This window comes from Hyla sarda, chromosome 9, assembly GCF_029499605.1.
Source record: "Hyla sarda isolate aHylSar1 chromosome 9, aHylSar1.hap1, whole genome shotgun sequence".
Lineage (NCBI taxonomy): Eukaryota > Metazoa > Chordata > Amphibia > Anura > Hylidae > Hyla > Hyla sarda.
This window is the reverse complement of record NC_079197.1, coordinates 71,182,282-71,209,766: the sequence shown is the minus strand read 5'-3', so window position 1 is coordinate 71,209,766 and position 27,485 is coordinate 71,182,282. Positions and strand designations below refer to the sequence as shown.

At 42.8% G+C, this 27,485-nt stretch overlaps 1 protein-coding gene across 4 annotated transcripts in view; it reads left to right on the top strand.

The window, feature by feature from the left end:
• The window catches only part of MED12 (mediator complex subunit 12), a 160,778-nt gene that overhangs the window by 93,120 nt on the left and 40,173 nt on the right, over positions 1-27,485 (top strand). For all 4 annotated transcript variants that reach the window (XM_056537578.1, XM_056537576.1, XM_056537577.1 and 1 more), the window contains exons 21-27: positions 8,802-9,029; positions 9,127-9,271; positions 9,563-9,683; positions 14,908-15,009; positions 15,099-15,212; positions 21,112-21,275; positions 26,813-26,992. In XM_056537578.1, the coding sequence (XP_056393553.1) occupies positions 8,802-9,029; positions 9,127-9,271; positions 9,563-9,683; positions 14,908-15,009; positions 15,099-15,212; positions 21,112-21,275; positions 26,813-26,992 (1,054 nt within the window). The remainder of the gene's footprint in view (positions 1-8,801; positions 9,030-9,126; positions 9,272-9,562; positions 9,684-14,907; positions 15,010-15,098; positions 15,213-21,111; positions 21,276-26,812; positions 26,993-27,485) is intronic.

Sequence of the window (27,485 nt, the reverse complement as noted above, 5' to 3'; positions counted from 1 at the left end):
AAAATCTAAATTTTTCCTTATATGCTAATTAAGTGCTAACTGGCACTCTGATGTCAGCGGTCGCCGGCCACAGCGCCGCCCAGCTAATCAATATTCCTCCCCTCCGTTCGCCTCTCCCTCTACATTACAGAGCGGGGAATAGAGGGAGAGGTGGAGGGAGGGGAAGGAATATTGATGAGCTGGGTGGTGCTGCGGCCGGGCAGATCCGGGCACAGTAGGCATCAAATTGATCAGCCAGTACCGCTGCTTAGTGCGGGGGGAGCAAGCTGACAGTTTTCCTTTAATGCAATTTAGATTGTCATTATGCTCAGCAGCAATGTGTCGCGACGAGCTGTGTAGGGGAAACCTTTTGCTTATGTTGTGTCTGTTTGTTCATATGGGCACGTAATGGCTGAATTGTACAGTAATTTTCTCACCCGAAGAATGGGGCTTTATGGAGTGAATTGCGGGTACTGGAATCAATAAAGCAGAGGGTTTTCCCACAATGGAAAGTGCCTGGTGCATCCAAAAAAAAACAGCATTCTCTTTGTCTACATTATTTTTAATCTCCTTTAGACGGCTGGGGAGCTAGATGGTTACGAAGTGTTTTAGCACATCTAAATGTTAAACCCGTTTTTTTTAGGGAGGATTTTATTTCATTTTGAATAAATCGGTCAGTGCTTATTAAAAATATTTCATTTTTTTTCTAATTTTTTGTGTTGCAGAATTAAAAGTGGTTATAAACTTTTATATTTTTTCTTGTTTACTACACTCTGTTGTATATATGCTTTCACAGGGGGATAAGATGTTTTTGGCCGGAATACCCCTTTAACATGTTCGTTTTGCGGTTACGTGAGGCACCTCATCTCATGCATTTTTCTTTATTCTAACAGTAGAGAAGCCATTAATTATAACTTTTTGTGAATTGGGACATTCCAATCAAAATTTAGTCGGAGTCGGTGCATTTTTTGCTGACTCAGACGCCAGGTACCCAAAATTTGGTCCGACTCCACAGCCCTGGTTACATTTTTTACTGTTTTGGATTCTTGTATAGAAAAATATCTAGCTAAAGTCAATTTTCGAGAATCATTCAGATCCAAAAAAAAGCTGAAAGGGATCAGGTAATGAGGAGGGACAGAATGATAACCCCCATTTCTTTATCGCTCAGTGTATGGTCAGATAAATTAAACTATTTTAACTGTAACAACTGGGGGAATTATCTATTTTGATGGTGTGTTGTGAGCTCTTTTTCTTTCTCCTCCCTCGGCACCCTCGTTTTTCTATTTTTCTTTTTCCTTTTTGTGGTGTTTTTATTTGAATTTTCATGTTTACATTGGCTTTTTGTGGAAAAATTTTATCTTTATCTTGTGCATTTTCTGATTCAAAATCGGGGTATGTATCGTCGCAGTGTCCACAAGGACAGGATGGGAGTCTAAAAAACTAATAGAGATGTCAGGGAAGTTCAGAGATGGTTCATGTATAGCGTGACTAGTACAGATGGAAAGATCAAGGGTTTCACTAGTATTTTCCATCTCTGGTATAATCGATTCAGAAACTTGCATAGATCCCATTTCAGATCTTAACTGTAATTTTTCCCTGTCAAAACAGTGTATAGATGATATGTTATTGTTCAAAGGGTGAGAAACCGATTGTGATGGAGCTAACATAGTATTACCGAGATTCAGACCCCGCATCGTTGTATGATTTCAATTTTTCAGAACATCTCGGAGCAGTTTTTTTCCAAGAAGAATTTACAATGGTTCTAATACCAGAAGGTGGGTACGTGACACCCTGTCTCTTAGCATCGTAGGATTTGGAACCATCCCTTACATCAGTTCTCTTTGGTCTCACTGAGTTGACAGTAATTGATAAATCTCCTGTAAGAGAATCATCATATATGCCTACTGGTGTAGCCTTTATTTTAATTTTTTCCCAACCTCAATTTATTACTATGGGTCTTTGTTTATATTATCATTTTTATTATTATTGTTATGATAATTATTTTTTGGCAATTTCCTTATTTGGTTAGTTGCATAATCCTCTGTCTCTATAATATGTTGCTGTCTTTTTATTAATAATCACAGATTCAAGCTTATTCAAATGATGTACTAAAGATCTATCAAGTTTTAGAAATTCCATTGTTTTCTGATATGGTAATAGTTTTATTATATTCTGAATTTTCTGTATGTATTCTAAAGCTAAAGCCTGTCTTTTTACTTTAAAACGCAACATCATTTCCACAGAGCATTTTTCCATGTACAGCTCCCATGCCTTCGTAAATGCCACATCGTCCTTAAAGGACTATTCAACGAGCATCTGGAGTCAACGCAGAGCTATACCATGGTCCAAATATAGATCCAAAAAAATTACATCAATACTCTAAGACACAGGGTGTCACGTACCCACCTTCTGGTATTAGAACCATTGAAAATTCTTCTTGGAAAAACCTGCTCCGAGATGTTATGAAAAATTTAAATCATACAACAATGGGGGTCTGAATCTCGGTAATACTATGTTAGCTCTATCACAATCTGTTTCTCACCCTTTGAACAGTAACGTATCCTCTATACACTGTTTTGACAGGGAAAAATTACCGTTAAGATCTGAAATGGGACCTATGTATGTTTCTGAATCAATTATACCAGAAATGGAAAATACTAGTGAAACCCTTGATCTTTCCATCTGTACTATTCATGATAGTCAATCTAAACATGAACCATCTCACTTGCACAAGATAAGTTTTTTCCACAAAAAACTCAAAAATTCCAATAAAAACACCACAAAAAGGAAAAAGAAAAATAGAAAATGAGGGTTCCGAGAGGGAAGAAAGAGAGCCCACAACACACCATCAAAATAGATAATACCCCATTTACAGTTATATTGTTTAATTTATCTGACCATATGCTGAGTGATAAAGACATTTTATTATTATCCACGGGGCTATCATTTTGTCACCTCTCATTACCTGATCCCTTTCAGTTTTTTTGAATCTGAATGATTATACTCGAAAATTGACTTTAGCTAGATATTTTTCTATACAAGAATCCAAAACACAAAAAAAATTAACTACAGATAATGATCCCATGCATTCGGGGAGTTTTGATAATGAGGTTTCTTAACATGTTGATCTTCATCATAGATCCATTTTTTATAGAATTTTATATGCTTTTTATGCTATGGTGAGTAGTGAATTTAGAACTATGAAACTACAACCTCTTTAAAAAAAAAAAAAAAAAATGTCTTGGTCACTTTTCATTGGGGGATACCTAACTGATGGGTATATGCTCTTGCCACTAGGAGGTGCTGACACTAGAAAAAAGAAAATTCGGCTCCTCCCTGGCAGGATATACCCGCCCACCTGCAGTGAGGCAACCAGTTTTAGCTAGTGTCACTTAGGAGGTAAGACACAGGTCTGGAGCTCTCCAGACCTTGTCTTTTTTATTATTTTCTATTAAGGGCTGTTTAGTTAGGTTCTTTATTCCTTTTTGTTTCCCTTTTTCAGGTGGGGGTTCAGGAGCATGGCGCTACCTGTTCCCCCCATATGCGGCTAAGGGGCACGGGACATAAAATACAAATGTACCGTTAAGCCCTTCTCGCCAACGACCAGCGCCTGGGGTTGCACCGTGGGTCCAGGTACCTTATTTTCCTTGCTCGTCTTGGGCTGTAGCAGCATGACGTGATGTAAGCGACTGGCTGAAGACATCTTGGGTGAGAATAAGAAGACAGGTGAGTATACAAAGGTGGAATCCATGGGTGAGTATGTGCCCCCCTCCCCCCACAGAAATTATGGGGTTATTTGGTTCCCATGGGTCGTTTGGGGCAGTTTAATGGAGGTCATTGGCCTGTTCTTTAATGGGGTCCGGGCTCTCACTTTAAGACTCTCCTCTCTGTGATGTCTCAGGGCAGTCGGCGACCTTTGCGGCAGCCCCCTATACTTTATGAGCCGCAGTTGCGGCTCTCGGCTCCTACGGCGCTGTGTGGCCGGTGGGTGCCATAATGGCGGCTAGTAGCTCCACCCCCTTTCTTCCCGAGTTCAGAGCGGGGATCAGTGTACTACTGTGTCTTCTACTGTGGGGTCCCTGTGCCGGCGCTGCCCTCACAGCGCCGACAGGAGAGAATCTGTGCTTTTCCTAACGGAGCCTAGCTCCGCCCCCTCCTCCCCGCAGTGAGCGCTCTGGTCTGGCGCGCTGCAGGGGTCTTTAGTTTTACCAGGGATATCAGAGGCTGTATCAATCCTCTAACTCCCTGGTTTGGGGCCGTAACTTTCTAGCCGGTGGGATACTTCCCAGCCGGGCTCCGCAGCTCTCCCTCTGCCACCGGATGGACGGGGACTCGGAGCTTTGCTCCGCCCCCGTCCCTTTCTCCTCATATCGGGACCCGTCTCTCCAGGTGCTGTCCCTCTCCCGCAGCCTCTCTGATGCCGGCGGCTGTGTCGCTGTCGGCACATATCTCTGCCCTCTCTCCCCTTTTATATTAGTGAAGTGGGGTTCTATTTCGCACCCCGGCTGGTTGGAGTTGGGGCAGTGGTCATTCTATTTATATAATATGTGTGTGTGTATATATATCTAAATAAATGCTCTCCACGGTCTGGGTTCCAGCTCCCCCATATGGCAATCTTGCACTACTGCCGCCTTAGTTGGCCATGTGCGAGAAGTTTTATTCAGTCCTCCTGTAGGATTACTTACTATACATCTTTACATTTTTAAATGCAGCCTTGGAGACCGTTTGGTGTAGTTTGGCGCTCTCTTGTTGCCAAATTTTAGTATTGCATCCTAATTCTATTGAGGCCTTAGCGACCGACAAGATCTTTTCTTCTTTTAGTCTGCATCGGGGCTGCTTTAATTGTTTGTCCCCAGATGGTGTCCTGATGTATGCTATACATGAGCTTTCCTAACCTTGTGCAAGCTCTTGGCGTTCCTGACAGACACTTAGGTTGCCTTTGAGGCTCCTCATCTGTCATATATGCTGCCACCCACCCTGGGGTGTTCTTAGCATTACATACTATAAGTTCCCTTCTCAACAGGCTAGGCGTCTAGTGCTCCGGATCCTCACATCCAGTTCTAGGTCTCCATGGGTATATCCCTGTATGGGCAGGGTTTCCTCCTGACGTCTTTGTGCCAAACAGTGGTCTCGTCTGTCTCTCATCTCCCAGCTTCTGTGTCAGCAGCTGGCACTCGGTACCTCTCTGCTGGTGCGAGGTGTCCAAAGGCCTGACCGTTCCCTACTAGGGACCCATACCTGTCAGTCACAGTGGGATGCATGGTTTCCTCTACCACCTGTCCACCACCTGTCACACATCACTCAAACGATGTATCTGCAATTGGAGTTCCGGTAACTCACTACTGTGCGAGATGTCCGATGGAATGACTCGCTGTCTGCTCTGGACCCATACCAGTAAGCCAGACAGTGGTCTGCATAGTTTTCTCTGCCGTTTGTCACATGTCTCACAGCTGAGGTATCTGTGGCTGCAGTTCCGATACCCCACTGCTGAGTGCGGTATATGGAGAACTGACCCGATGTGTTTTCAGGACCCATACCAGTAAGCCGCACAGTGGTCTGCATGGTTTCCTCTGCCTTTTTGTGCCACGGCTTACGGCCGTTGTGTTTGGGGCTGCAGTTCCGATACCCCACTGCTGGGTGCGGTATATGGAGAACTGACCCGATGTGTCTTTAGGACCCATACCAGTAAGCCAGACAGTAGTCTGCATGGTTTCCTACATCGCCTCTCACACAATTCACGGCTGATGTATTTGCAACTGGAGTTCCGGTTCCTCACTACTGAGCTAGTTGCCGATTGTTAGGAATAGTTGTCTTCTGTGGATCCATGTCAGTGAGCCACACAGTGGTCTGCATGGCTGCCTACACCGTCTCTCTCTGTCTCTCTCTGTCTCTCTCTCTCTGTCTCTGTGTCTCTCTCTCTCTCTCTCTCCTCACCCCCCCCTGTGGGTCGTGTTTTTTTTAGTGTCTGCAGTCTTAGTACGCCTCTTTTTCTGTGGGCTCCCAATGTCTGTGTTCCTACATATGCTAGGACCGCTTGTAGGAGCAGAGCCCTCCTTCCCTTGGTTCGGTGATTCGTTCCCGCGGTTCTGAGGTGGCTGTGTACCTCTGTTCTGACATGGGGCCTGCTGGGGCACCAGTCGGTTCAGCCCCTCCCTGTTCTTCTGGGGGTTCCTTTCCGGGGTGACTCAGGTGCCTACTGGTCACTGTCTGGAATGGCTCTCAATTTGTCTTGAATTTGTTACCCAGCTTTAGTGTATGGGGTTCCGATCCCTTTTGGGACGCAAGGTGGCTCCTCCACGCGGTGAGGGTTGCTGCTGAAACCTGGGGGCTTCTACCACGAAGTCATTGCTTTTTCCTGCTCCTTCTGCGCCTAGCGCGCTTGCTAATCCCCTTTCCACAAGGGGTGCGGGGTTCAGGGCACTTGTCGTCGGTCTGTCCTTGAGTTGTCGTCTCGACCACCCTTGGTTTTTTTCCCTCCTATGGAGGGACTGTTTTGCTTTTTTGCTGCAGTACATTCGACAGTGATTTTTTACTGCCTCAGCTTGTGTGCTTTCTGTTCACTATCACAGCCTAGTACTCTCCCTGGAAGGGGTGTGTCCTTCTTACCCTTTTGTCTTGTCAGGTGTACTGCATTGATGCCGCAGTCTTCTGGAGTGATCCTTCCTATGCCCAGACCCTGGGAGTCCCAGCTGGGTTCTCATCGGTTCTCCGTCCATTCCCGTTCTACGGGATGTTAAGACTGCTCAGGTCTACTCGGTCCTTATTGGGGCCCTGTCCTGCACTACTGCGGGTGCCTTCTTTTCAGGCGGCTTTCCGATTCCTTGAGCCTTAGTGATGGTTCCAGTCTTGGACATTTGTAGTGGCCGGCCCCCCGACTCCTCCGCGATCCCATTCGTCTGGCAGTTTTTCTGTTCTGCACTCCTTCACTTCTTATGGCCGTTTTTTCGCCAGGGGAGTTTTTCATGGACATCTGTTTCCCTTTTTTCCTATGTTTTCTTGTCTCTCTATTTGACCCAGGTGCCTTGGGTCGCTACAGGTGCCGGACCCTTCCTTGGTTCCTGGTCCATCTCCTTGAATGGAGTTCTTCTGGGAGCTCTCTTTCTGGGCCTGATGTGTCTTCGACCTGGGGGCTCGTCCGCAGGCCTTGCGGGCATGTGAGTTCAGTCTTGGGACTGTCTCCCTTTCGCTGGTGGTTGTTTTTTCCCACCCTAGGGGACTGCTTTGGTACGTCCCATCAGTTAGGTGTTCCACAATGAAAAGCGACCGAGAAAAGGAGATTTTTTTTGTACTCACCGTAAAATCTCTTTCTCATAGCTTTCATTGGGGGACACCGCACCCACCCATTTCTTTTTCTGTTTCTCAGCTTCTCCTGGATTCCTTTCTAGGGTCCTTCGGACGTAATTCCTCGTTGGCTTCTCCTACTGCTTTGTGACTAAACTGGTTGCCTCACTGCAGGTGGGCGGGTATATCCTGCCAGGGAGGAGACGACTTTTCTTTTTTCTAGTGTCAGCGCCTCCTAGTGGCAAGAGCATATAACCATCAGTTAGGTGTCCAATGAAAGCTACGAGAGAGAGATTTTACGGTGAGTACAAAAAAAATCTCCTTTTAACAAAGTCTGAACGAGAAGGTTTAAATACCCTGAAAAACAATGTTCAGATAATTAGTCGACCAGCTGACAAAAGGGGGGGGGGGGTGTCTGCAATATTGAATAGATCGGAGCAATAAGTAGCCATCTTTCTCACTATGTGGACTTGTTTTGACAAGATTTATGTTCAGAATCTCCCCACTCATTTAAATGATTCACGCAACTTATTAATGAACTTTACAATCTACCTTTGGAGAATGAGTTTGCTTTCTTGACATTGGATGTTAGCTCATTATATTCCAGATTTTTGGAGGATAAGGGAATAGGTGCAATAAAGCACTTTTTAGAGCTAGATGAATCTTTGTGATGCATAGTGCTGCTGAGCATAATGGCAATCTAGATTGCGTTAAGCTGTGTGTTTTAGAAAATGTACCTGAAAGTTGTTCCGACTGTTGCCAGAGACTTGTCAATTGTGAATCATTCTGGATCTTCAAGATTTACTCTTTTGGCCGCTTGGTCTTAATGAGACCATTGAGAGAACAATGCAAAGTTAAGTGGAAGTTGATGGATTGTACTCCGTTTTTTACTTTTATTCCGTTTTTTTGCATGTTTGCTTTGATTGTAACGTCAATTCCGGTCATATTGTATGTATTAACTGATGGTTTTGTCTATGTTCTACATGTCTGATGAAAGGGGCGGACCATCCCTGAAACGCGTTACATGTTTGTAATTGCACTTTTTCTAATTTTTGCACCTGATTCGTGGCAGCGCTTTTTGCACATCCCTACAATCTACACTTTGATTAGTGTGTGAACAGTCTGTTTATTTCTTGTCTCTGAGGCTCAAGCACTTCTCACAGTGTACTTACTACCTGTACATACTTGTCCATAGATTCCTGTTCTCACTATGGATGCCAAAAGAATGTCTTCTTGGAATCTGTTGGCCTGATACATGTCAGGTATACGGCGGTCTGTTGTGCTATTCCATACAAAGATGTGCAGTAAAAAAACCTATGCTGTGTGCACTATATCAGTCAGGGAATCTCTCTGACATATGCTGTATGATGCAGTGTAAAAGGCTTATTTATGAGTTTTAGAGAACATAACTTGCCTTTATTTTATTTTCCTCTGGGTAGGCTTTATAAAGATGTTTGTTAAATTTTAATCTGTTCACTGTTTTCCTTTACCATCAGTGACTGCTCTCCAGAAATAACTTTCATTTTTTATTTTTAATATAGTGATTTCTGCTCCAAAGTAAAGAACACTATTTACTGTATAGTGGATCCATCTGACTCAAACATGTTGTGGGAACAGGAGTTTATGTTAGAAACCATCTCTAATCCGACTGAACATAATTATAACTTTGGCATGCTTGGAAAGCTTTTGAGAGATTCTCCTACCAATCGCTATAGCTTTGTGTGCAATGCACTTGTACATGTGTGTGCTGGAGACCATGACACTGATGGGTAAATATTTAGCCTTTTTGATTTTTACAGTAGGGGCAGAAGTAAAATCATACTACAGAGCTAATTAATTGTATTAAAATGTTCTTCCCTTGTACAGAATTAATGACATTGCTATTCTGTGTGCTGAGTTGACTGGATCCTGCAAAGATCTGAGCTCTGAATGGCTTGGTGTTTTGAAAGCTCTGTGCTGCTCATCTAATAATGGAACCTGTGGCTTCAATGACTTGCTGTGTAATGTAGATGTGAGTATTGTTTACATTGTTTCCACAATTTTTTTTTTGTTTTTTTTTTCATTGAAAGTGATTGATATGGCGTTAAATGCTTGCCACTTATTAAAATAAGTGTGCCGTTCAAAACTTTTGAAAGTGTTCATTATTAAAGCAAATCGTATTTTCTATGTTAATGAGATATTTGGGAGGAACAAAATTTAACAGTGCTGCAAATCCTTAGTTTTAAATTAGCTTATCATACAAAGCAATTGTTTAACAGTTCACTGCTTTACTTTTTGTTTATATTTTTTACAACTATTATAGGTCAGTGACTTGTCTTTCCATGATTCGCTTGCAACATTTGTTGCAATTCTTGTTGCTCGTCAGTGTTTTCCACTTGAGGATCTTATCCGTTGTGCAGCCATACCATCCCTTCTTACAGCAGGTAAGTCCAAAATTTGCTCTTATTTGCATTATGGGCATTAGTTATATGAATTTGCCTAGCAAGTACAGTGGTCCCTCAACATACGATGGTAATTCGTTCCAAACGACCCATCGTTTGTCGAATCCATCGTATGTTGAGGGATCCGTGCAATGTAAAGTATAGGAAGTTATACTCACCTGTCCCCGTCGCTCCGGACCAGGTCCTCACCGCTCCCGATGCTGTCCCAGGGGCTCCCGATGCTGTCCCGCTGCTCCGGTGTCTTCTTCGCGATCCTCCAGTTTCTTCTTCGCGATCCTCCGGTGTCTTGCGCATCTTCTCCAGGGTCTGGGCCTCGCTTTCTGGTGACGTTATTACGCTGCTGCGCCGGCGCGGCGTGTGGAGTGGGGTGGAGAAGATGCGCAAGACACCGGAGGATCGCGAAGTGGACCCGGAGCAGCGGGAATAGGTAAGCGAACCTGCCAGGGATGCTTAAACTGCTATCCGACAGCAGCTTAAGCATTTTGCGCTGTCGGATAGCAGTTAATGCGATGGCCCCGACATATAAAAGCATCGTATGTCGATGCTGACATCGACATGCGATGGCCTCTTAGAGGCCATCGTATGTCGATTTTATCATATGTCGGGGCCATCGTAGGTCGGGGGGTTACTGTATTGATGTTGCCTAGAACGTAGTAATTGGTTCACTAGAGTCATTTAACATTTCGAAATATAAAGAAGTTGCAATACATGTTGGGACACATTTTCTTAATTTTGTGTATTATGTATTAAAAAAAAAAAAAAAAAAAAATCTAACAGACACATTTATGCAGGCAAAAACTTGACTAAAGCGTACCTAATCCAGACCATTTACATCTAATTTTTATGTGTCTAGCATCTTTATTTTTTTATTACACTTTTAATTTAGCTCACTAGTCTGAATTCCTCTCAAAGGGAGGGGGCGTGTCCTCACTGTGCAGGTCTCCGCCCCCTCCCTCAGTATGCTTTCTGATCACATCTCCCCTAGCATTAGTAAAACTACAACTCCCAGTTTGTCCTCACTGAGAGTAGCGGGAGACAAGCTGACAGTGGGAGGATATTTCCTCCAGTTGTGAGCCCTGCGCTTACAATTGTCAGTCAAGGAAGTGTGTCCATGACATAGGTGATGATGCATGGACACAGCAGGACTAGTATGTGTCCAAGCAGACGGGGGGGGGAAGTTGTTTGACTGGCTTTTTCAGTATGAAATACAGAAAATTTTCTAATGAAAGCAATTGCAAAATCTCTTGGTTTTGCATGCTTTACAACATATCAAAAGTTTTTCTATCTGACAGTGCCTATTTAAATCCTTTTTAAAAGATAAAGTAGCTTACATCAGTGCACACACGCTGGGCCCTTCTTTTTGAAATGTGCTTCCTCCCAGTGATCCTAGGCTCACTGCGCATGTCCAGTCTAGCTTTTAGCTTCTGGACATCATTGACGTTGGAACAAAAGAATCGGAGATGCATAATACTCCCTTGAGTCCCAACTCATATGCCAACATTCAGAAATCCCAGTACACACCTAGGGATCTCCATAAGTATAAATAACAGAACAGGGCATACTAAGGATAGCACTCCCCTGAAGAAATCTGGAAACGTGTGTTTGGCATGCAGGTTGTGCCCACACAATTCTACTTTAGGTATGCATGCCATGGTTTAGTTTATATATCTATCGTTAATATACTTGGGGGTGTGGCCCTTGGGTATTTAGAAGTATTTATTTAACTATCTCCTAGCCCCAAAAATTGAGCTGGTAAATCATATAGGAGGTTATAGGACCACACTCATGAGCCCAATAGAGATGCACTTTAGATATTTAAGGTGACTAGGTCGATGTAGTTATTGCATTTGTACTTACTATATTATCCTTATCGGCTTCATATGTATCTGAAACAGTTGCTCACCTGTGGATCATGCTTTTGGCATTTATTTATAAGATGTGTTTTATTTAAAGAGGTAGTCCAGTGGGGCCCCCCACAATCTCTCTGTACAGGGCCCCGGCTCGCTGGCCAGATAGCACGTGTTGACCACCACACGAAGCGGCGGCCGACACACCTCCTCAATACATTGCTATGGCAGAGCCGGAGATTGCTGTAGGATAGGGGAAGTTTTTCACCACTGGACTACTCCTTTAATGGCATACATAATTATGGTTACTGGACTTTGTATAAGGTATTTTTATATAATCATACTAGCTAAGCTCCTGGCGTTGCCAACCTAAACCTTGTGGAAAAGGAAAGCAAATATAAATAACACAATATTTTATTAGTAAAAATTACAATAAAAAAAAATATTCTATTTGATTAAAGAATATTGTATTTTATAACTTCTATGCAACGTTAGGCTTATTTTTACCATCTTGCTTCACAAGTTGTAAATGTTTAAAAAGAGCAAAATATGTTACAATAGCTGATTAGAACGGATTCACAGATCCGAAGTGAGGTTAACTTAGCCAACATATATGTGTCCTCCATGCACTCCACACTGCATGCCTTCTTCCTGCCCCTGCACTGATGTGCCCCACCCCTCACTATTTTCTTAACCCATAAAGTCTTCTTTTCCCGCACCAACTAGTCTTTACACCTGCCTGTCAACTCTGCCATGATGTTGGCTTGGTAGCAGGATGTTTAAGGGTAGGGTCACACGGAACGGATCTGCAGTGTATTTTACGCTGCGGATCCTTTGATGACCCAACCCTAAATTGTGCCTCCAGCTGTCCCTAACCCCCAGCCCCCCAAACACACACACACACACACACATGCACTCCCCCGTGTAACACACAGGGACATTGTGGGAGCTTTGCAATGTCTGGGAGTACACTGCGAGTATGCACGGTGACTTGCAGGCTGTTCGGAGCGGAGCAATTCAGGGTCTGGATCATCAGCGGATCCACAGCGTAAAATACGATGCAGATCCGTTCCGTGTGACCCTACCCTAAAACTCCCATTACATCTCTTAATCGTGTTACACTCGGGCTGCGGAGATTGCCCGGAAGTCCCATAGACTTGCATAACTTGTTAAAGTACAGTATACAACAAGAGTCCACAACAAGTAAGCAGGGAACACATATGGCCAGCAAACAATCCAGGAGGTCCAGGTTCAAGACAGGCAGGGATAAATGACAAATCAAAGGTAGCAATATAATTACAAGCCGTAGCCTAGGTCTGAGCAGTGAGAAAAGGGCATCCAGGGCTCCCACACCACACTCATTTTGTTCATTGTATATTTCCTCAAAGCATTCAGCTTCTCAGAAAGGACAATAGTTAACCCGGGTGATAACCTTATAATGGGACAAATCAGGCTGTTTCCACTGAGTTCTAACATGTATTTGTGCCATCATTAATATAGTTAGAGAGAAGAAACCGCTTGATCGGTATACGGGAGCGTTGAGATCTCAATAAACAGAAAGCAGGGGTCAAGGAGCTTTAAAAAACAGTAACAATATGAATAAGGGAGAAAAATAGATCCCGAAAGCTGTGCACCATTGAGCAAGTCCACCACATATGGCGCATGTCCTCGATCTGGGCACAACCCCTAAAACAGAAAGATGAGGAGCTAGAAAACATGAAATAGAGACATGCAGGCTTATTGTAAGCTCTATTCAGAATTTTCAGAGATGTCTTCATCAGGGATACCTGCCAAATACCTTTTACTGAGAACATCAGAACAGGCCTGCCAAGGGTGCAGTGTGAGAGTAAACTGAATGTCGTCCTCCCATTGTAACATAAAGCGTAGCTTCTGGTTTTTTAGGAGCATTAAGTTTGGCATAGTATAAAGACAGGAGGCCCTTAGAAAGGGGTGAATGCAAGGCTCAAGCATAGGGATAGAGACATAGTGATAGAGACATAGTGATAGAGACACCAACCCGAAACAATCGTACCTAAATATGAAAAAAATTTGAGTAGGAAGGACAGGCGGATGAAATGGATCAGTGAAGGTCTCAAAAGTGTTTTTTTTTTTTTTTTAACGTACTGTGAAGTCAGACTATTGTCAATTTTTGGGCAACCCACCACCGGAAATCAGTTGGATGAAAGACAGACAAGAAAGAGGGATTAGGAATAAGAGAACAGGTTAAAGGAGGAAATGAAAACAAACCGGTCTCTAGAGAGCCAGATAGTACAGTACAAGTTGCATGAAGAAAGAAACCAAATGAAGTTGTAAACCACATCAGGGGTGCCAAAGAGTACAGCAGTACCTGGACAGATTCCAGTGAAACCAACAAGGGTGCCCCCTTACGTGCCTCCAGAGGCAGGGAACGGACCCTCTGCTCGTGTCCTAGCTGATCAGGATATCGCTATTTCACTGAGGTGGTCCTGATAAGCCCGACTGAGCTGTCGGAAATGTCGTTCCTACAGCTATTGCCTCTGTGTCTGTGTGCTGAGACAGAATACAGGAAATGTGCAGGGCTCTGTTGCAGGCTCCCAACTTGTCAATCAGCCTACTGTGTGAGCCGAGGCTATGTCCGCCAACACTTCCTGTATTTTGTCTCTGCACAGAAACACGCAGGCAATATAGCATTTTTTTTTTTTTTTTAAACAATGTATATTACAAATAAACATATTGGCCCAGATTTATCATATTGTGTGAAGGAAAAAGTTGAGGGATTTTCCCACAGCAACCAATCACAGCTCAGCTTTCACTTTACCAGAGCTCGTTAGCTGAGCTGTGATTGGTTGCTGTGGGAAAATTACTCCCCTTTTTCTCTTACACAGTGTGATAAATCTGGGCCAATATCTACATTATGTAAAAAGTTTTTGCAAATGACAAGTACTCTTTAATGTTTAACATAAACTTTTAAAACTTAAACAGTAGGCCATTCTTATTAAAGATGTTAATACGAACATCTTTATTGCAATTTGTTCTTTTACCTGATGTCTTTGATTAGCTGTAAATTGATAGAAAATAATTATTTTAGGGTTCTGCAGATAGTCTTCCTGTTCGTACATACAATATTGTGCATTGAGTGGGAAGTGTAAAAAGAGCAGCAGGTTGAGAATTAATTGAAAGGTGTTGTGTATGATTACACATTCCCCTTAATTACTTTACAATTGTTTGTACTTATGAGAGAGGGTAATATTGTTTGCTGTTAATGAAATATTGTCCCTCTCATTATTTCATGAGCATACTTGGTAAAGATGTTTTCTTTCCACTTCATCTGTCATCCTTTCTGTTAGCTATTGTAACACCTGCTTTTGTTTCTTTTACAGCATGTAGTGAGCAGGATTCTGAATCTGGAGCGCGTCTCACTTGCCGTATTTTGCTTCATCTGTTTAGAACTCCTCAGCTAAATCCATATGAACCCGACAGCAGTAAGTTTTAGAGTTTAAATGTGTACCCCTCTTAATAATTAATGCATGACAGGTAAATATTTTATGTTTTACCTATGTTTTCATTTCAGATAAAGCAACATTTGGAATTCGTTCTTCTTGTGACCGTCATCTTCTAGCAGCATCTCAGAATCGCATAGTACCAGGAGCGCTTTTTGCAGTGCTTAAAGCAATATTTATGTTGGGTAAGTTGTATTTCCTTGTCTTTTTTGTTTTGTAATATAGGATTTTTTTGGTCATTTTACCTTAATGTAAAAGACTATAGGGGAGATTTATCAAAACCGTTCCAGAGGAAAAGTTGCTGAGTTGCCCATAGCAACCAATCTATTGCTTCTTTTATTTTTGAAAAGGTCTCTGAAAAATGAAAGAAGCAATCTGATTGGTCGCTATGGGCGACTCATCAACTTTTCCTCTAGGCAGGTTTTTATAAATATCCCCTATTACTGTACAGAGATAGATACTATAATGAGCTAATTGTCAGGGTAAGTTAGCTTACGCAACTAGGCACACTTTTTATTTATGAGTTATCCCACTAACAATATTGGGGGGATAAATTAAAACCATCTTAACCCATTAAGGACGCCGGGCATATCCATACGCCCCCAGTTTCAAAGTCCTTAAAGACTGAGAGCGTATGGTACACCCATAGGAATTCGGGTCCCAGCCACTCGCCGGGCGGGGACCGGACCTGTGTGACTGCTTATATCTATCAGCAGGCACCCTGTGCAAACCCCTGGGGGGGGTTCTGAGTCAATTCAGACCAGTGATGTGCGGCGATTCGGGGTCAATCGGGTCTCTCGTGACCCGGAAAAAAGGGTGAATGGGGCTGTCCGAGACAGCTCCATTCACCCTTACCCAACAGAAGTGAGGTGGCACAGGTGCCGCCTCACGATCACGTGATTGATTGGACGGAACGACCGACCAATCGCGACCCTGCAGGGTGGTGATCGGGACGGCGATCGGGGCTGGCGGGGATCTCCCACCTTTCCCTGGTCCGGCGGGGGGTCCACTCAGGAGCAGTGGCGGCGTCAGGAGCAGCAGGATCGGTGGCAGCAGCGACGGTGGTCCCGGTGGCAGGAGGTGAGGCCTGTTCACCTCCTGCTGTTGCTTAGCAACAACTCTCAGCATGCAAAGCCAAAGGGCATGCTGGGAGTTGTAGTTTTGCAACAGCTGGAGTTCCAACTACAACTCCCAGCATGCCCTTTGGTAGTCTGTGCATGCTGGGGGTTGTAGTTATGCAACAGATGGAGACACATTTATTCTTTGAAAGTGTGCATTCAACTGTTGCATAACTACAACTCCCAACATGCACAGACTACCAAAGGGCATGCTGGGAGTTGTAGCTGTGTGCCTCCAGCTGTTGCAAAACTACAACTCTTAGCATGCCCTTCAACAGTCAATGCATGCTGAGTGTTGCAGTTTTGCAACAGCTGGAGACATATTGGTTGCGAAACAGAGTTTGTTACCTAACTCAGTGTTTCGCAACCAGTGTGCCTCCAGCTGTTGCAAAACTACAACTCCCAGCACACACTGAGAGACTACATGCTGGGAGTTGTAGTTTTGCAACAGCTGGAGGCACACTGGTTGCGAAACACTGAGTTAAGTAACTAACAAACTCTGTGTTTCGCAACCAATGTGCCTCCAGCTGTTGCATAACTACAACTCCCAGCATGTATAGTCTGTCAGTGCATGCTGGGAGTTGTAGTTTTGCAACAGCTGAAGGTCCCCCCACGTGAATGTACAGGGTACATTCACACAGGAGGGTTTACAGCGAGTTTTCTGCTGCAAGTTTGAGATGCGGCAAATTTTCTGCCGCAGCTCAAACTCCCAGCAAGACTCACTATAAACCCGTCCGTGTGAATGTACCCTAAAAACACTACACCTACACAAAATAAAAAGTAAAACACTACTTATACACATACCCCTACACAGTCCCCCCCCCAGTAAAAAAAATAAAAATAAATTAAGTCTTGTACGGCACTGCTTCCAAAACGGAGCCTCCAGCTGTTGAAAAACAACTCCCAGTATTGCCAGACAGCCACTAACTGTCCAGGCATGCTGGATGTTTTGCAACAGCTGGAGACACCGCATGTGGGACACACTGCTGTAGGGTATTTTTGTGGAGGATTCAAATCCCCTATTTAGGCCTCAAATGTGCATGGCGCTCTCTCGCTTTGGAGTCCTGTCGTATTTCAAGGAAACAGTTTAGGGCCACATATGGGGTATCTCCGTACTCGGGAGAAATTGTGTTACAAATTTTGGGGGTCTTTTTCTCCTTTTACCCCTTATGAAAAGGTAAAGTTGGGGGTCTACACCAGCATGTTAGTGTAAAACATAGTAATTTTTACACTAACATGCTGGTGTTGCACCATACTTTTAATTTTCACAAGCGGTAAAAGGAAAAAAGACCCCCAAAACTTGTAACACAATTTCTCCTGAGTACAGAACTACCCCATATGTGGGTGTAAAGTGTTCTGCGGGTGAACAACATGGCTCAGGAGTGAGAGCGGGCCGTGTACATTTGAGGTCTAAATTGGTGATTTGCACAGGGGTGGCTGATTTTACAGCGGTTCTAACATAAACACAAAACAACAAATACCCAGATGTGACCCCATTTTGGAAACTACACCCTCACGAAATGTAACAAGGGGTATAGTGAACCTTAACACCCCACAGGTGTTTGACGAATTTTTGTTAAAATTGGATATGTAAATAAAAAATTTAAAAAATTTATTTGTAGCCCCATATCTTCTGAGTAAGAACATACCCCATGTAAAGTGCTCTGCGGGCAAACTACAATGCTCAGAAGAGCAGGAGCGCCATTGGGTTTTTGGAGAGAAAATGTATCCGAAATTGAAGGCCATGTGTGTTTACAAAGCTCCCATAGTGCCAGAACACCCCCCCCCCCCCCACACACATGTAACCCCATTTTGAAAACTACACCCCTCATGTAATGTAATAAGGGGTACAGTGAGCATTTACACCCCACAGGTGTCTGACAGATTTTTGGAACAATGGTACATGAAAATGTAAAATTTAATTTTTCATTTGCACAGCCCACTGTTCCAAAGATCTTTCAAATGCCAGTGGGGTGTAAATGTTCACTGCCCCCCTTATTAAATTCTGTGAGGGGTTCAGTTTGCAAAATGGGGTCACATGTGGGGGGGAAGGGGGTCCACTGTTCGGGCACCAAGGGTGCTTTGTAAATGCACATGCCTCCCACTTCTTTTCCAACCAAGTTCTCTCACCAAAAGCTCAATGGCGCTCCTTCTCTTCTGAGCATTGTAGTTCGCCCGCAGAGCACTTTACATCCACATATTTCCATACTCAGGAGAAATGGGATTACAAATTTTGGGAGGCTTTTTCTCCAATTACCCCTTGTGAAAATAAAAATTTTGGGGTAAAACCAGCATTTTAGTGAAAAATAAATCTAATTTTTCATTTTCACATTCAACTTTAGCGGAAATTTGTCGAGCACCTGTGTGGTTAAGTCTCACTGTACCCCCTGTTAAGTTCCTTGAGGGGTGTAGTTTCCAAAATAGTATGCCATGTTTTGTTTGTTCTTTTTTTTGCTGTTCTGGCATCATTGGGGCTTCCTAAATGGGACATGCCCCCTAAAAACCATATCGGAAAAACTCACTCTCCAAAATCCCATTGTCGCTCCTTCCATTCTGAGACTTGTAGTGCATCTGCAGAGCACTTGACATCCACATATGAGGTATTTCCTTACTCGAGGGAAATTGGGTTACAAATTTTGGGGGGCTTTTTCTCCTTTTACCCCTTGTAAAAATTCAAAAACTGGCTCTACAATAACATACGAGTGTAAAAAATGAAGATTTTGAATTTTCTCCATTACCTTGCTTCTATTCCTGTGAAACACCTAAAGGGTTAACACACTTTCTGAATGTCATTCTGAATACTTTGGGGGTTCAGTTTTTATAATGGGGTCATTTATGGGGTATTTCTAATACGAAGACCCATCAAATCCACTTCAAAATGGACTGGTCCCTGAAAAATTCCGATTTTGAACTGCTGAACTTTGAAGCCCTCTGATGTCTTCCAAAAATAAAAATCTGTCAACTTTATGATGCAAATATAAAGTAGACATATTGTATATGTGAATCAATATATAATTTATTTGGTTTGTTAATTTATTTGGTTTGGTATTTTCCTTACAAGCAGAGAGTTTCAAAGTTAGAAAAATGCTAAATTTTCATGAAATTTTGGCATTTTTCACCAAGAAAGGATGCAAGTAGCGCCGAAAATTTACCACTGTGTTAAAGTAGAATATGTCACAAAAAAACAAACTAATAATGCTTAAAGTGACACTGGTCAGAATCGCAAAAAAGGGCTCAGTCCTTAAGGTGAAAAAGGGCTCAGTCCTTAAGGGGTTAAAGGGGTTACCCACTATAAGGTCATTTTTAGTAGTACGTACCTGCCAGAACTATTTCCTGTTGAATTTCGTTCTCTAAACTACACATCCCATAGTTCCATAGTTTGTAAGTATGAAGTTGCTTTCCTCCACCACATCAGCCACCTCACCCACTGAAACACACATGTGATCTCTTCAGTGCAATACACCAGTACAGCAGGACAGACTCCCTCTGATCACCTGACTAGTGATGTCAGGTCTTGCTGCACTGCAATCTGGGAAATCCTGAGACATGAGTAATTTTGTATGCTATTAAAAAAATTAATATTTGGGCGATAATCACAGAAGAATTGTGAGATCACAGGTACAGACATTATATTATGAACTACACTAACTTTACAGCCCCTTTAGCATAGTCAAATACAAAAAGATCCTGGAATACCGCTTTAAAATAAAAACTTGCCTTGTTACCCATACCAACCATGTAGAGCTCCACTTGTAGTCTTAAACTGCTTTGGCAAAATTAAAGTGAAATTGACTGCCGTATCACCTGCACTAACCTGAATATACATGTATATAGTGGGGGCTATCCCCTTTAAAAACTGCTTTTACCTGGTTTTGATATTTTAAGGGATTGTTGAGATATCTTCCTCATTGCTAATGTTTAGCTCTGCACAATGGAGACTGGCTCCTGCACTTTTAGCAAGCTGTTTCCCATACCCTGGGTCCCACTCTCTTCTCCCCCATCATGAATATGCATGATATCTTTGCTCCCTGTGGGGAGGTGCATGGGAGAGCAGGACCCAAGGGATGGGATACAGCTTGGTAAACTGTTACCCGCCTCCATTGTGCAGAGCTAAACATGAACATACCAGCAACGAGGAAGATATCTCGAGAATCCCTGCCTCCATTTTGCACAGAAGTGCTGTAGCATTGCAGCTACTGGGAGGCAGAACTTTTAATCCACTGGACCGATTTTATGTAAGTGAACCGTCGTTATAATGCTGTTCACACCCACCATAAACAGTGTATTGGGTTTAGTTCAAGCGAACAGGCTTTTCAAAGGAATCGGTCATCACCTTCATGCTGCCTAAACAAGTCATTGCGTTGGTCCTTATCAGCTTCTTGCCCCCACCAGCCTTGTTTGATCAGGCTGTAATAGAGCTTATGTAGCAGCCAAAGAGCCCTTTATTACACCTATCAAAATTCCGTGTTGCATCATGAGGCTATTGATCAGCACCCTAACATGTAGAACACCTATCAGATAACACTCTACATGCTGTGGTCACTATTGACCATGACATCTAAAGAATTAAACTGTTTGGATCGAACTGCAGTCAGTTCCTGGCAAGGCGACACTTACTGCATATGGAGCAGGCACAGCACCTGAGCCTACTCTCATTTTAATGCCTTTCAAGCCACCAAAAAATAGCATATTGGCAGTCAGTAAAGGGTTAATACATTCGTTGAACAGCAATTCAGATGTTAGCACTTTAAGGGGTTGCTCACACCTGCATAATGTGGGCGCATTATTGTGTCCTTAATATGGCTACATGTCATGACTGTGTGTTTGATGACCCTAACTAACAGCTGCCAGACAACTGGGATTTGTAGTAACAATACGGACCCCAAAATAGGTCTATGCTAATGTTAATCTAACCTTACAATAACTGTAAATAAAATTTCCATGTCTCATATTTTTTGTTTTTTAGGTGATGCAGAGTTGCAAGGCTCTGGCTTTTCATTACCTGCCGGTACAGATGATATTGCTGATGAAGATTTAGCATCAAACAGGGCAGGTGGACGGTCTGTATCCATAGAGACTGCAAGTTTAGATGTGTATGCCAAATATGTTTTACGCAGCATCTGCCAACAGGTAAATTTTTGTTAGCATGTTAGTCTATTTAAAGGGAACCAAGCATTAGATTTTGCCATATATAACGCTTGGAAGACTGAGTAGACCAGTGACGCGAGCTGTCAATCATGCTAAGAGGGTGTCACTACTGCCAGAGTGGCAGGACTATCTAAGTACAGTGGTCCCTCAACATATGATATTAATTAGTTCCAGAAGAACCATCATATGTTGAAACCATCATATGTCGAGTACATATGTCTATGTAAAAATGGTAATTGGTTCTGGGGCCTTGGAACCATTGTATGTTGAATACATATCTCTATGGGAAACTGCTAATTGGTTCTGGGATGACCATTGTATGGGGAGTGTATGGGGAGTGTTTAACAAACCAGGGTGCCTCCAGCTGTTGCACAACTACAACTCCCAGACTGCATGTACAGCCATTGACTGTCTGGGCATGCTGGGAGTTATAGTTTTGCAACAGCTGGAGGCACACTGATAGGGAAACATTGATGTATGGCATGTATTGTGTGTGTATATGTATTGTATGTGATGTGTGACATCGCATACAGTACTGTACAGTTCTTTAAATACCTTCAGGGGGGGACAGAATGTCCTCCATTACGATCCTGCCGACTACAGCTCTATAGGAAAGGAAGGGGAGGGCAGCCAGCAGCTCATTGGACACCTGCAGCATCTTGCTATTGGCTATGGCTGCACTGGGGGGGCTTACACGGAGCTAACAGTGGAAGCCTGCGTTAGTTAGCAGGACAGCATGTGAGTAACAGGAGGCAGAACGGGGCACATGGGGACATTAAACAACTATCTGTCAGTTGCTGAAGTTGTCAGCGCTGTCAGATAGCTGTTTGTACGATGGCCCCGACACACAGCAGCATCATATGTCGATGCTGCCTTCAACATACGATGGGCTCTGAGAGGCCATCATATGTTGAAATGATCATATGTCGGGGCCATCATAAGTCGGGGGGTCACTGTATAGCTCCCCGCTCAGGGGATGACTTACAAACTTCATAGCCTCACCATCCCTGGGGGCAAAAACGTCCCCTTTGGATGGTGAGGATAATGATTTTGTCATATATAACGCATTGCCTAGCATTATATATGGTAAAATATTATGCTTGGTTCCCTTTAAACAGTAGAGAAAAAAAAATGACCTTGTTTGTATAGATTTTTTTTTTCTTATGGTAGTTTTAACCCCTTAACCCTTTGGGGACGGAGCCCATTATGACCCTAAGGACGGGAGCATTTTTTGCAAATCTGACCACTGTCACTTTAAGCATTAATAACTCTGGGATGCTTTTACTTATAAATTTTATTCCGAGAGTGTTTTTTTTGTGACATATTAAATTTTATGGTAGTGGTAAATTTCCGTTGATACTTGCATCATTTCTTTGTGAAAAATTCAAAAATTTGATGAAAATTTTTATAATTTTGCATTTTTTTAACTTTGAAGCTCTCTGCTTGTAAGGGAAATAGACATTCCAAATAAATTATATATTGATTCGCATATACAATATGTCTACTTTATATTTGCATCATAAAGTTAACATGTTTTAACTTTTGGAAGACATCAGAGGGCTTCAAACAGCAGCCATTTTCCAATTTTTCACAAAATTTTCAAAATCAGAATTTTTCAGGGGCCAGTTCAGTTTTGAAGTGGATTTGAAGGGCCTTCATATTAGAAATACCTCATAAATGACCCAATTATAAAAACTGCACCCCTCAAAGTATTCAAAATGACATTCAGCAAGTGTGTTAACACTTTAGGTGTTTCACAGGAATAGCAGCAAAGTGAAGGAGAAAATTCTAAATCTTCATTTTTTTTTACACTCGCATGTTCTTTTAGACTCAGTTTTTGAATATTTACAAGTGGTAATAGGAGAAAAAGCCCCCCAAAATTTGTAACCCAATTTCTCTCGAGGAAGGAAATACCTCATATGTGTATGTCAAGTGTTCGGCGGGCGCAGTAGAGGGCTCAGAAGGGAAGGAGCGACAATTTGGAAAGTGAATTTTGCTGAAATGGATTTTGGGGGGCATGTCACATTTAGAAAGTGCCAGAACAGCAGAAAACCCCACATGGTCTAACATTTTGGAAACTAAACCCCTCAAGGCACGTAACAAGGGGTCCAGTTAGCCTTAACACCCCACAGGTGTTTGACTTTTCATTAAAATCGGATGTGTAAATGAAGAAAACATTTTTTTTCACTAAAGTGTAGTTTTTTCCCCAAATTTACAATTTTTACAAAGGGTAATGGGAGAAAATGCCCCCCAAAATTTGTAACCCCATCTCTTCTGAGTATGGAAATACCCCATGTTAGGACATAAAATGCTCTGCGGGCGAACTACAATGCTCAGAAGAGAAGGAGCGCCATTGAGCTTTTGGAAAGAGAATTTGTTTGGAATGGTAGTCAGGGGCCATGTGCGTTTACAAAGCCCCCCGTGGTGCCAGAACAGTGGACCCCCCCACGTGACCCCATTTTGGAGACTACACCCCTCACAGAATTTAATAAGTGGTGCAATGAGTATTTACACCCCACTGGCGTTTGACAGATCTTTGGAACAGTGGGCTGTGCAAATGAAAAATAAAAATTTTCATTTTCACGGACCACTGTTCCAAAAATCTGTCAGACACCTGTGGGGCGTAAATGCTCACTGCACCCCTTAATACATTACGTGAGGGGTGTAGTTTCCAAAATGGGGTCACGTGGGGGCATTGTTCTGGCACTAAGGGGGCTTTGTAAACACACGTGGCCTTCAATTCCGGACAAATTTTCTCTTCAAAATCCCAATGGCGCTCCTTCTCTTCTGATCATTGTAGTTTGCCCGCAGAGCACTTTACATCCACATATGGGGTATTTTCTTACTCAGAAGAAATAGGGTTACAAATTTGGGGGGCTTTTTTCCTATTTTCCCTTGTGAACATGAAAAATTTAGGGTAACACCAGCATTTTAGTGAAGAAAAATATATTTTTTCATTTTCCCATCCAATTTTAATGAAAATTCGTCAAACACCTGTTGGGTGTTCAGGCTCACTATACCCCTTGTTACGTTCCGTGAGGGGTGTAGTTTCCAAAATGGGGTTACATGTGGGTGTTTTTTTTTTTTTTTTTTGCGTTTGTCAGAACCGCTGTAAAATCTGCTACCCCTGTGCAAATCACCAATTTAGGCCTCAAATGTACATGGTGCGCTCTCAATCCTCTCAAAGTTGTAGTTTTGCAACATCTGGAGGGCTACAGGTTAGAGACCACTGTATAATGGTCTCAGACTGTAGCCCTCCAGATTTTGCTAGGCAACTTACCGGCTTCCATAGGATCCAGAGAGCCGTCCTCTTCTGCCGCATGTCATCGCCGCCCGCCGATCAGTCGCCCGCAGCCTCCGGATCGTTAAGTTGATCTTCGGCGCCGATCCCCGCCGGTTTCCCTGTCCTGCCCCGCCTATTGTGGGTGGGCAGGAGGGGAAAACGAAAGTTATACCCCCCCACCCCCGATCTGCTATTGGTGGTCGCGTCTAGACTACCTTCAGGGGGATCGTGGGTGTCTTAGACAACCGCGATCCCCCTTATATTCCGGGTCACCATAGACCCGTATGACCCGGAATCGGCGCAAATTGCAAGTGTGAATCCACTTGCGATTTGCGCCGATCACCGACATGGGGGGGGGGTCTAATGACCGCCCCCCTGGGCATTTGCACGGGGTGCCTGCTGATTGATATCAGCAGTCACCCCGGTCCGCCCCCAGCCCGGCGCGCGTCGGAGACCGAAATTCCCACGGGCGTATGGATACGCCCTTCGTCCCCAACAGGTTAAGGATGCAGGGTTTTTCAGTTTTTGCATTTTCATTTTTTACTCATCACCTTCTAAACATCAAAACGCTTTCAATTTTGCACATAAAATTCTATATGATGGCTTATTTTTTGTGCCACCAATTCTACTTTGCAGTGATATTAGTCATTTTACCCAAAAATCCTCGGCGAAACAGAAAAAAAATTCATTGTGCGACAAAATTGAAGAAAAAATTTCATTTTCTAAATTTGGGGGCTTCCGTTTCTACGCATTGCATTTTTCGGTAAAAATAACATCTTATCTTTATTCTGTAGGTCCATACGGTTAAAATGATACCCTACTTATATAGGTTTGATTTTGTCGTACTTCGGAAAAAATCATAACTACATGCAGGAAAATTTATATGTTAAAAATTCTCATCTTCTGACCCCTATAGGTTTTTTATTTTTCCGTGTTCAGGTCGGTATGAGGACTCATTTTTTGCGCTGTGTTCTGAAGTTTTTATCGGTACCATATTTTTTTATTGATCGGACTTTTTGATCGCTTTTTATAAATTTTTTCATGATATAAAAAGTGACCAAAAATATGCTATTTTGGACTTTGTAATTTTTTTGCGCATACGCCATTGACCGTGCGGTTTAATGATTTATTTTTATAGTTCGAACATTTCCGCATGCGGCGATACCACATGTTTATTTATATTTACAGTTTTTTTTTTTTTATGGGAAAAGGTGGATGATTCAAACTGTTATTAGGGAAGTGGTTAAATGACCTTTTCGTTAACTTTTTTTTTTTTTTTTTTCACTTTTTTTTTTTGCAGTGCTATAGCTCCCATAGGGGGCTATAACACTGTGCACACTGATCTTTTACCCTGATCCCTGCAAAGCCATAGCTTTGCATGGATCAGCGAGATAAGGGCTCGATTGAGATAAGGGGGTCTCTGCTCGCGTATTAGCTGATCGGGACATCATGATTTTATTGCTATGTCCCTATCGGCCCTACTGAGCTGCCGGGAAGAGTTTACTTCCATTTTTAGATGCGGCGATCAACTTTGATTGCCGCGTCTAAAGGGTTAATAGCACGCGGCTCAACAATTGGTGCCGCACGCTATTAGCCCAGGGTCCCGGCTTTTGTTAGCAGCCGGGACCGACCCGGTGTGACCCCGTTTTAAACACTGGGACCGGGCGAGGAGCGTACTGGTTCGCCCTTCGTCCTGAAGGAATTAATGGGGTTATCCACCATAAAGTGATTTTAGTACATACCTGCCAGGCTATCTGGGTATTTGCTGTTGGAGTTTCCCATACTTCCATGCTACATTTCCCAAGTGTGAAGTTACATTCCTCCCTCTCACACATCAGCCACCCCACAAATTGCTGCACAAATAAGCTTAAAAGATCAGTGTTTTCTAATCAGGGTGCCCAAAGCTGTTGCAAAATGATCTCTCTGTAGCTCCACCCATTGAAGCAAGACTGGCTCCCTTTGCACACCTGACTAGGGATGTTAGGTCTCAACGCACTGCAACCTGGGAAATCCCGAGACAGGAGTAATTTTGTATGTATGCTGTTAAAAATAAATATTGGGACAGAAATACATAAGAATTGCTAGACCACCGTCACACAGGTACAGACACTATATTATGAACTATACTAACTTTACAGTCCCTGTAGCATTGTCAAATAAAAAAAATTAAAAAAATCCTGGAATACCCCTTTAACATATCTCTTGAGGTTTTGTCATTGCTTTCTCCATGTTTCAGGAATGGGTAGGGGAGAGATGTGTTCGCTCCCTATGTGAAGACTCTATTGATCTTCAGGACCCGGTTCTTAGCAGTGCCCAGGCACAACGTCTGATGCAGTTGATTTGTTATCCACACAGACTAAGTGATGCAGAGCAAGGAGACAATCCTCAAAGACAACGCATCAAACATATCTTACAGGTATAGTCAAATATTATGGTAAATGAAACCTTTCTGCAAAAATTCCTATTTGAGATATATATTTACTTCCTAATCTCCCTGTGCTTGATTTGTTTTGATAACCTGCTGACCTTGGTTACTACTTAAAAAAAAAAAAATTACAAACATTTTTTTTCCCCTTGTGCTATGATCTTTACTTTTTATGTTTACCATTTTCGGGTAGATGGGACTTTTTGTTGTATTTTTCTTCAGGAATGTGATGTGACAAAAATAAAAACACAGTTCTGGCATTTTTTTTCCCCGTTGTTTTACGCTATTTACCATACAGGATCACGAATGTTACATTTTAATGGCTCAGACAATTCTGCAGTGATTTTTAAATTTGTGTGGCTTTTCTTTTTTTTTTATTTAGAAAATTTGTGGTCTCCCCAATCATTCTGCACTTAAAGGGTTTTTCCAGCAAAAGCACCTGATTGCAGGCGGTCTGACTGCTGAGGACCCCCTGCAATCTTTA